General features: G+C 44.1%; 1 protein-coding gene across 1 annotated transcript in view; it reads left to right on the forward strand.

The window, feature by feature from the left end:
• LOC138248631 (matrix metalloproteinase-18-like) overlaps positions 1 to 3,662 on the forward strand; it is a 34,293-nt gene extending 30,631 nt beyond the window's left edge. Inside the window, exon 10 of the mRNA XM_069202363.1 lies at positions 2,814 to 3,662. Coding sequence (XP_069058464.1) covers positions 2,814 to 2,923 — 110 coding nt within the window. The 3' untranslated portion in view covers positions 2,924 to 3,662. The remainder of the gene's footprint in view (positions 1 to 2,813) is intronic.
• The last annotated feature ends 7,800 nt before the right edge of the window (positions 3,663 to 11,462 follow it).

The following is an 11,462-nucleotide window of genomic DNA, read 5'->3' on the forward strand; positions in this document are numbered from 1 at the left end:
ACCCGAACATCAACATAGACAATATTCTTTCTATAATGCTTTTCTATTTTTTCCTTCTTACTCAACCTTCTCAATTGATGGGCATCACAGCTCTGATAACATATCAACAAAAACTGGAGTTTGCGAGGAAGCAGTGTACTCAACCGATTATTCGAGTGACAGTTGACTTGGCGGCCTGTGGACAATGTATTGAGTTGACATCTTTTCGAATAGTGCATCAGCCAAAACAAACAGGCACATCCTTTTACCAGACATATATAGTTATATTATGCTCCAATGCAATGTCGGAAATCTCGGAATGTCACCAACTGGCCCCCTTAGTTACACACGAATATTCCAATGCTGTGCACCAAGCTGCATCTGGCAACCATGTATTTCGAGGAATTGAAACATGGTACATACTAACCATACAGTGAGTAGTGCCTTCTGGAATTCACCTCCGTGATTAGTTTGGCTACTATCTGACAAAGAGTAACATTACTGTTTACTCAGGGCTAATAGAGGTTAGGACTTCTGTTGATGTATTGTCTGCCAGTAATCAGTGGAAGAAGGCTCATTTCAAAAGTCTGTTGGCCACATCACTAAGTCATTACATCATGGACCTATTCTCCTGGGAAGCATTAAACAGAGAACAGTTTAGCATCATCAACTCACAAGTTAAACATTTCCTTATCAGCAGAAGCATGATCTTTCTGAAATAATTGTCTTCATTCTACCATAGCAACCTTCCAATTGAAGTGTCTATGTGAGATGATTCTGGAAAGATTTCAAGTCACAATTACTTATACAATACCATCTCAAATGCATGAATCCCCCATCTTGTGTTTATGACTCTCTTTGGATGTGCCAGTCTTCCGAGGAAGGTTAGCATATTTGTTGGAGGTATAAATCAGAATCATATCGAAAATGGAAAGTGATATCTGCTCTGTGAAAGCAAAAATTCCCACCACAATGTATTTGTTTGATTTCAATATGTCCCTGAATGGTGATATATCATATTCTCCTGAGAGTTCTCCATGCAGCTAGATTTCACTGGAGTAAGAATTCTGACCCTTTTCTTTATTCTGTATGATTCATCAGAACAGCACACATTCTCAGTGTGTGAGAACATATGTTGGTGACTGTTGACCTTCACAAAAAAGTGTGATGTAACATGACATGAAATGACATAATGTAATGTAATATAACATAACATAATATAACATAACATACCATAGCACAACACAACATTACATTTAACTGCATTGTCTTGAGAATAAATTGATCTTCATTAGAAATTGGCAAATTGCCAGTTTTAACAGATTATTTTTATAAATAAATCATGCAAATGATTGGCCCTAAACCCCTTTCCAAGTAGAGCGCACTGCAACAAAGGGAGAAAGGATCTCAGGCCAGATTTACAGGTGAGTGGTAGTAGAGTGTAAACACATTTATGTTCAATACCTTCCACTGGGTTACTACCAGACATTCAACACATAAATATAGGCCTGCCAAAATATTGTTGCAATAATATTGTCTACTGGACTGTCGTGAAGCTTAGTATAGACTTACTAAACCTTACTAAACCTAACTTCATGTGTATGTACCTTGCACAATATTTTGATATTCCTTATTTTGCCTAAGGTATATGGGGAGACAATATTAATATTATTATCCTTGCTATTCTGACATACAGCTCCTCCTTTGTACTATTGCTGCTGTAAATTAAATTCAGTACATGGATTCTGTACCATTAATAGATCCCCCCTAAGGTCCAGATTTATCAAATTGCCATTGTATGCAACTCAGAAAGACAACTTACTGCACTACCCTGCGTGACAGGGTGAGAGCAGGAATGTTCCATATCTACTAATAGTGCTGCCTAGCGCCAACACAGGCACTCCTGTGCTGTTTCATGTCCCCCTGCACAACAACAATCCAAAGAGGCATTTTCCTCTTCCTATATGTCTGCTGCAGAATGTAGGACACATAGAAAGATGAAATAATGAGGAGAAATATAGATATTTCTCCTGATTAAGCCTCTGTTTGGAAGGCATACTATTTTTACACAATCCCAGGTTTACTGACGTTTGTAAATCAGGGATTGCATCATAATCCATGAGTGGGTGCATAGCAATGCCCATCCTCCACCCATGGAATACCTGCCCAGTGCAGAGTAACGCAAGGCAGCAATTTGCACTGCCTTGCTTTACTCTGGATTTACGAAGACGCGAAGAGCCATGCAAGGTGGCTTTGCTTGGCTTACTAAATCTCCTTTAAAGCCTTACACTGCCTGGTGTAACCTTGCCCAATGCAAAGACAACACAAGTGCTTAGTAAATCTAGCCCATGCTGATTTACCCCCACCATTCAACTCTAAGGGCCTTATTTAGGCTTTGGCAGACGGACTATCTTTTAACAAATTTAGATTTAACTGTTGGCCTTTGGTCATCTATGTACGTTGTAAGAAACAGTCATCACCGCAGTTGCCTTCAAGGTACAATATAGGCAGGTGGTGTAATGCCCTTCCTTTGACGGCCCCTACTTCAATGGGCCATTGGAGAAAGCTTTCCATCAATGGAGTCAGTGGAGGGTCTGGTGGTGGAAAGTTGGTGGTGCGCCTGACTCTAAATGAGGCAGATAGTCTCAGGGGTTGACTGAATTTGCAGCAGAGAGCCCTTTCCTCCAAACTCTAATTCAGCCCCTAAGTCCTGCCTTTAGTAAGGAAAACCTTCTTGAAAGACATGTTATGTGCCCGCGAACACAGTTTTGTTATAGCAAACAAACATTTAAACAAAATAAATAACAACTGACTCCTGTTTATCATATTTCTAGGATTCTTGTATTTCTTTAGCGGATCAGTGCAACATGAGTTCAGCTTGAAAACAAAGAGAGTTACCAGAATATTGAAAAGCAACAGCTGGTTGAGCTGTACAGAAAAATAAGAAAAGACACAAGCTTTCTACGAAAGGATTCTACAAGAAGATAAAAGAAGAAATACCACTGTGATACTGTTTACCTTGCCATTTTACAATCTTTTGGAGAATAAAGCCCAAATGTACGCCTCAAGTTTTATAACTAAGTATCCCTCTTAAGTTTAAGATATTATTACAACAGAGCCACATGATCTTTTGTATTAATTGATGAGTCGGAGGTTGGGAGGAGTGAAGAGTTCTTCCTTTAATTTGCCATATTACATTCTACACTAGCTAGGGTGTGGTTTCCTGCATGGCACAGTAAGGGTTCGCAAGTGCACAGATAAATGTACGTGTATAATTCCTGAATTACAATGGCCATAGTTTCAGGAGCCCCAGGTTGCCCCTTGAATTAAACTTAAATCAGTCTATGCTATGTCATGCCACTACCTCAAGGTGGCATGGGCTCTATATAAAACAATTAACATTTAAAATCGTAAGGCTTTTCCTGGCTACAATACAGGAAACCCCCTTTCAAACCATAAGAGTTAACTTCCAGCATTGGTAGAGCTCAGTTTGTCAAATGTGACCACTTTTATTAAAACCCTTCATCATTCATGTGTGCAATCTATGCTATTAATTAAAAGGGATTGCAGTTTCGTCACTTATTTAAGAATATGTTAAATATATATATTTAATTGATGTTTTCGATAAATATATAAATTTTATATGTTATACGGAAGAATAAAGTATTTATATGTTCAAGAAACCTTTGCATTTTAAAGTTATTTCCGGAGAGAGTATAATTGGGGCTAAGAAATGTTACTTGCCAAACTGTTGTTTTTAAGTGTACAGTGAATAGCCTTGGAATTTTTGTTCATGGAACATCACAAGGAGCAGAGCTGGCTCCTCCATTAGGGTGGAGGAGCGTCGACCCCCACCCGCCAGCAGCGGCAGCTGCAAACCTTTTCCCAAAAATCGATAATAAACTGTGTTTAATATTGTTTTTTGGAAAAAGGGGCAGGGCCACAGGGGGTGACGAGCAGTGAGGCGAAGTGCACAGCACCCCCCCTCAGAGCACATGTGTGTTTAGCCGGTCGTCTCAGGCTGGCCAAACACACATGCGCAGTAGGCTCTCTCCAGCCCAGCAACACAGTTGCTGGGCTAGAGAGAGCCTGCACAGGCTCCCAGTCTGCCTGGGAGCGCCCTGGCTGGGCATTCCCAGCCAATCCTGATGCTGCTCTGAGCAGCGTCAGGATTGGCCGCCGGGCAGGCTGGGAGCCTGTGCCTGCAGCCAGCCGAGGAGAGGAGTGGAGCACGAAGCGGCGGCAAAAAGGTAAGTGTTTATTTTTATTATTTTTAATTTAATTCACCTTCTCCTCCGCGTCACCCCGCCCCTTCTGCTTTGTGTGAGCCGTGACTGACAAGGTGTGAGAAGATGGAGGAGGGTTGAAAGAAGAAGCTAGACCGCTTGGTGGGCTAGGCGTCCTGGACCCAAAGCATGTAGGCATGGTGGCCCGGACTCCCCATGCCCTCTTTCTCGGACTTGTAGAAAAACAAGTAGAGGAATTTTACATGATTTTGAAATTATCATAAAATGGGCTTCTGTATGATGGCCAGCAAATTATGTTTGAGCATTTTTAAAACAATAAAAGAGTCAAATTTCTAAGGTGGGTAATTCCAATTTTATTTATTGAAGTCAGGGTACAAATATCAATGTCTCGGATAAACTGAGGACTGGGGCATTATTCATGACATAGCCCTCTCTTTACACTCTCAGTTGTGTCCTCTGCCTTCCAGGCCTAGTGGTCAGGATCATGCCCTATCTTTGCCATAGAGTCTGTTTTCATTGCAGCCCAACTGTGCTTTGCTCTAAGGTTGGGTGACTGTAACACTTCCTATGGGTGCATGCAGTCATATACTCAACTCCCCATCAGTTTGACAAGGTGCTTAATTTTTTTAAGAATGAGGGGCAGATTTATACTTTTTGACGCAAACCTGCGTTAGTGCAGGTTTGCGTCAAAAAGTATAGTGCTAGCTAGCGCCATTCCATGATGCTGGTGGGGCGCCATATTTATGGAATGGCACTAGCTGGCACTAATGCCCTGTTAGCGTCCTTGGAAAGTAGGGGGAACCGGGGCTTGTGCGTCAAATTATGGTGCTACACAGTTTAGAGGCAAAATAATTGCTTCTAAGCAGTGTAGCGCCATTTTCTGGCACACACCCCCATGGACATGGCTCCTGTCTTCGTAAAGATAGGAGCCATGCCCACTACCCAAATGGCCATGCCCAGGGGACAAATATCCCCTGGGCATGGCCACTGGGGTCAGCGCCGCGCAGAGGGTCCCAAGTCAGGGCCCCCGAGCGGTGTTTGGAAAAGAAAAGAAAAATACTCACCCGTACTTACCTGGGATGGGTCCCCCATCATTAGGTGACTTCCTGGTGTGTGTGGGTGTGTTCCTGTGGCCAGGGAAGGGTACCTGTGTGCAAATTCCATGGTCTCAGAACATGGACACCTGCCTACAGGTCCCCTTATGCCTGCCCAGACCCAGGCGTTAAATAATGGTGCTAAGCAAGCTTAGTGCCCTTGTTTAAGGCCCACATCCATCTGTGCTGGATTTTAGCATGGGGGATAAATATGGCGCAAAGACAATATTGTGCTTTTCTGGACGGGAACGCCTACCTTGCATCTCATTGAGTAAGGTAGGTTTTCCCCTCCAGAAAACAACGTAAATTCCATAACTTTGCCGTTAGATGTGTCTAGCGGCAAAGTATCAATATGGAGTTAGGTTTGCGTTGAATTAGCGTAAATCAAATTACGCTAATTTGGCTTAAATCAAGTATAAATATGGGCCTATGTGCCCGGGCCCAGTGGTTTGGTCAGATGCCTGCGGACGGTGCTACTAAATGTAAGTGTGGTGAATACCAAAGCTTCATTGTCTTGCGTCAACCTCTTCCCTCTTTAATCCAAAACCAGACACTCTCTGCCCCTTTATCTCACTCATGCAGGTTCCTGCTTTCTCCATTTGTCCTGTTTTTTCCATCTTTCTCTTTCTCCATCTCCAATGTATGTTTTGCTATCTCTTGCTCCGGGTCAAAGTCTCTGATGAGTTAAAATAAGTGCTGGCCCACAAAAATAGGTGCAAGTGGGCCCCACCGGCAACCATCAGCACTGGGCTGACTTTTACCAGACAGGTGGTGCTGGAGACCTTAACAATACTGTACCTTCTAAACGTTCATTTGCTGATCTGCAGTAGCCTCTTGCTACTGTGCGCACTTATGTGGGGTACAATGGAAGACTGAGAGCAACTGTTTTTACTGAATGTATTTTGGGCAAGTGCACACCTGTTGACATTGATTGTGTTAATGGCCATATTTCATTCTCCTAAAGCTTCTGTAAATAGAACTTATTTATGGCCAGCATTATCCCTTTCGCTGCTATGCTTCTCTTCCCACCCCCATGGGTGAAGTTCTTTTGTAGCTACCTGGGGTGGTATGTGCTTGATCCTCCATAACCTTTTCCCCACATAAGCTATACATGTCAAATTTGCATCAAAGATCCTGGGGATTGTAAAGGTGCACACGGTTTGTGGACTCCCCAATAGGGTACCAAGGAAATAGCCAAAATGTAGCTAAATTTCAGGTTTTGGGGGGAAAATAGGAAAAAGTGCTCTGGAAAAAAAGTGCCTGGTTTTTTCATAAAAGTTTCATCAATGAAGTGTTTGATGCGTCACCATCTTCTCTGCTTTCAGGGACATGCAGCACTGAGTAAAGAAAAACATTTTTTTTTACCACAACTTTTGGTATATTTCAAAGAGGTAGTCCGTTTTTCCTATTTTTACCCTCTAAACCTACTTACAGTTTGTGGTGCAAACCAGCGTGAAGCCCATGGACCATCCAGGAAAGCTCAGGATTTCTGCAAGACAAAATTCTGAATTCAGCAAGGTGTCATAGTCGTAGATCCCTCAAGGTTTTCCCAACAAAACTAATTGTTGAAATAATTGAAAAAGTGTAGGAAAAACCAGCCAATTGTGACAATGTTTCCATCCGTAACTTTTTGTTGTGATGGCCAATTTCGAAAAGCAATGAATTTTCCTGTTTGCTAGACCATTTTGGTTGTGGGGATATATAGGGTTTGTAGTTTCTTCAAGAAAAGAGGTACCCAGAGCCAAAAACTGAGCTGCACCGTCCAATGATTTTTTATTGGGTAGTGTGTGTAGCCCAATTAATATTATAAAAGCTGTAGAGTGAAAAGCAGGCATCAAGGTAACATATGCATTTCTGAAATGGGCACAAGATATGGGGTCTAGTAGCAGAAGGTATTTGTGCATCTCTGAATTTGTGGGTACTCATACAAACATATGATTTAGAGGATATTTTAAATGCCTTCTTTCTTATGTATCTCGTTAGAAATGGGGTCTTTGGTTGGCAGTCAGGTTATCCCCTGTCCAAGCAAGGACCCTCACTCTAGTCACGGTAAGGGAGAATCACACTCAGTTACACCCCGCTCACCCCATTGATAGCTTGGCATGAGCAGGCAGTCTTAATTCAGAAGCAATGTGTAAAGTATTTGTACCAACACACACAGTAATACAATGAAAGCACTACAGAATGAACACCACACCAGTTTAGAAAAATAGGTAAAATTTATCTAAGTCAAACAAGAACAAAATGACAAAATCCAACATACAACAGTCAAGATGTGAATTTTCAAAAGAGTATGTGTCTTAATCCATAGAAAACAGTGAGCATGTTGAATTTGCAAAAAGTACCTGGTTAGCATAAAAAATAAAACTGCATGGGCGAGCATGCGTCAGAAAAGTCCAGCGATGCATCGATTCCTTCCTCGCAAGGGAGGACGTGCGTCGTTCCTTCTCCAGTCAGGTCGGCGATGCTTTGTTTCTTCTTACTCACAAGACAGTGACATGCCGATTTCCAGACAGGGTACCTCGAATCCACCCAGAGTCCAGTTGACTTTGATGCCCAGGGACGATGTGTGGAAAATCCTATCGACCAGTGTTAGAAAAACACGTTGTGTGGGGTTTGTATCATTATCAGCAGCTGCAAATGGGTGTTGCACGTCGTTTCTCCAGCCACGATGCGTCGATCTCCCAGCTGCGATGCTGGTGGAGCATCAATTTTAGCCACGAAGCCGGCCACGCGTCGTTCATCAGCCGCGCTGCACATGGTGCATTGTAAATTTCCCTGCAAGGCGTTCTGTGCGTGGCTTTTCAATTCTTGTCTGCCAACGTGACCTTTTAAGGGCACATGGACTGGATAGGGCACCACTTGTCAGTGCAGGGTTCTCAGCAGAGAGTCCAGATGATAGCAGAGGAAGTCTTTGATGGCCCCGAGACTTCAAAACAGGAGGCAAGCTCAACTCAAGCCCTTGGAGATTCTTCACAAGCAGGAATTCACAACAAAGTCAAGCCTTTGTCCCCTTTCACAGGCAGAAGCAGCAATTGCAAGATAGCCACATAAAGCACAGTCACAGGCAGGGGCAGCACTTCTCATCAGCTCATCAGCTCTTCTCCTTGGCAGAGGTTCCTCTTGAATCCAGAAGTGATCGAATTTTCAGGGGTTTTGGGTCCAATACTTATACCCTTTTATGCCTTTGAAGTAGGCCTACTTCAAAGGAAAGTCTCTGTTGTTCACAAGATCCTGCCTTGTCCAGGCCCGGCCCCAGACACACACCAGGGGGTTGGAGACTACATTGCATGAGGGCAGGCACAGCCCTTTCAGGTGTTAGTGACCACTGCTCCCTCCCCTCCTAACACAGATGGCTCATCAGGATATGTAGGCTACACCCCAGCTACCTTTGTGTTGCTGTCTAGAGGAGATTCACAAACAGCCCAACTGTCAACTGACCCAGACAGGCAATCCACAAACAGGGACAGAATGGTTTAAGCAAGAAAATTCATTATTTCTAAAAGTGGCATTTTCAAACTCATAATCTAAAAACTAATTTTACTAAAAGGTATATTTTTACATTGTGAGTTCAGATGCCCTAAACTCTATATCTATCTGCTCTCAAAGGGAATCTGCACCTTAAAGTTATTTAAAGGGAGCCCCCACGTTAACCTATGAGAGCGATAGGCCTTGCAACAGTGAAGACTGAATTTAGCAGTATTTCACTGTTAGGACATGTAGCACACATCAGTACATGTCCCACCTTTAACATCCACTGTACCCTGCCCGTGGAGATACCTAGGGCCTACCTCAGGGGTGCCTTATATGTATACAAAAGGAAGGTTTGGGCCTTGCAAGTGGGTACAGTTGCCTAGTCGAATTGGCAGTTTAAAACTGCACACACAGACACTACAGTGGCAGGTCTGACCCATGTTTACATGGCTACTTATGTGGGTGGCAAAACCGGTGCTGCAGGCCCACTAGTAGCATTTGATTTACAGGCCCTGGGAACCTCCAGTGCACTTTACTAGGGGCTTACTAGTAAATCAAATATGCCAATCATGGATAAGCTAATTTACACATATGTTTCACATAGGAGCACTTGCACTTTAGCACTGGTTAGCAGTGGTAGAGTGACCAGAGTATCAAAAACAGCAAAAACAGAAGCCAGCACATATCAACAACCTGGGAAGCAGAGGCAAAAAGCTAGGGGAGACCATGTCAAGGATGCCAAGTCTAACACATGCCCCCCAGCTGAAAGTGGGGAGAAACTACCCAACCTCATGGGAGTTCTCATAACTAAGGTGGAAGAATCTAGACAGACCATTAGCATTGGTGTGTTCTGTGCCAGGGCGGTGTTCCACCTTAAAGTCCATCCTCTGTAGGGTAATGGGCCACCTCAACAGTTTTGGATTCTCATCCCTCATCTGCATTAACCATCTGAGGGGCCTGTGGTCTGTCTGAACCCGGAAGTGAGTCCCAAACAAGTAGGGTCTTAGCTTATTCAGCGCCCAGACCACAGCAAAAGCTTCATGCTCAATTGCACTCCACCTCCGTTCCCGGGGAAGTAACCTCCTGCTAATGAAGGCTACAGGTTGATCTAGGCCCTCTTCATTTAATTGTGATAACACTGCACCTATACCATGCGCTGAAGCATCAGTTGGCACAAAAAACTCCTTGGAGAAATCAGGTCCCCACAGCACAGGTGCTGTGCATATTGCAGTCTTCAGGGCATCAAACGCTGTCTGGCAAGTCTCAGTCCAGATCACCTTCTTTGGTTTCTTCTTGGGATTCAACTCATTCAAGGGAGCAACAATGGTACCATACCCCTTGACAAACCTCCTCTAATAGCCACTGAGGACTAAAAAGGCCCTCACCTCAGTCTGAGTTTTCGGAGGCTCCCAAGACAGATAAGTGTCAATTGTTGGCAGTAGGGGTGTCACCAGGCCACTCCCTACCTGGTGTCCCAAATACACCACTGAACCCTGTCCTATCTGGCACTTCCTGGCCTTAATAGTGAGGCCAGCCTTGTGCAGGGCCTCCAACACTCTTCAGAGGTGCTGCAAGTGTTCCTCCCAAGTGGAACTGAACACTGCAATGTAGTCCAGGTAGGCTGCACTGAAATCATCCAGCCCAGTCAACACCTGGTTGACCAACCTCTGAAAGGTGGAAGGGACATTTTTCATTCCAAATGGCATCACTTTAAACATTATCAATGCTGACATCCATATTGTGCCATAACAAAGCTAGACATAGTATATGCTACATCTCAACTACAGATAGGTGGATGTGAAAGATCAGAGACTGGGACAGGTCCAGATTGTTAAGTGTGGTGCCAGTGCCATCAGAGCACCCACAGCCAGTGAAAGGCCTCACCATGAGAATGGAAGTAGACTGAGGGTTGAATAGGACAAGAAGGTGGCAATTCACAATTTGGCCTGAACCAACACCTAGAGGATGTGATGCTGACAAGTCCACAAACTGACCACAATACATGTGACATGCAGGTGGGGAATAGGCCTGGGAGAATGCTAATATGAGAGACAGGAACAATGAACAGGAACCAAGATCACAATGTTAAAATAATCGGAAGGCAGGCATGTCACATTACAAAGCCCACAACACAGACACACTAATTGTACCAACTCTCATTGCAGAGGACAATGGCTCCCCTGCGGATATGCCTGTCCTGGACTACCCTGATTACATGGATGACGAGCTGACAAACATCAGCCAGCAGACCCTCCAAGATGTCTTTGGAACCCTCCAGACCCCACCTTCAGTCACAAGGAGGAGCACAGATACAGCAGCCATCACAGAGGACCCACCCACCACCCCAATTGTACTACCTGCCAGCTCCAACACAGCTGAAGACTCTGACAACCCTGGCACCAGCTTTGAGCGAACTGTAGTTGGAGTACAGCGGGAGCTGGCCAAGGAGGTGCGGGTGGGGATGCAAACTATGGCAGCCAGCCTAGAGGGGGTGCGTTCGTCAACTGAAGAACAGGCAGCAGCTATGCAAGGGCGAACAACAATCTTGCAGGAACTTGAAAAAAGGTTGAAGGAAATCAGCACAGCTGTAATAGAGTTGACCCAACACCTACAACAACAATCCTGTCAACGCGTGCACAAATGTAATATTGAACCCCTCAGGGCCCAC

The sequence above is a fragment of the Pleurodeles waltl genome, chromosome 8, assembly GCF_031143425.1.
Source record: "Pleurodeles waltl isolate 20211129_DDA chromosome 8, aPleWal1.hap1.20221129, whole genome shotgun sequence".
NCBI lineage: Eukaryota > Metazoa > Chordata > Amphibia > Caudata > Salamandridae > Pleurodeles > Pleurodeles waltl.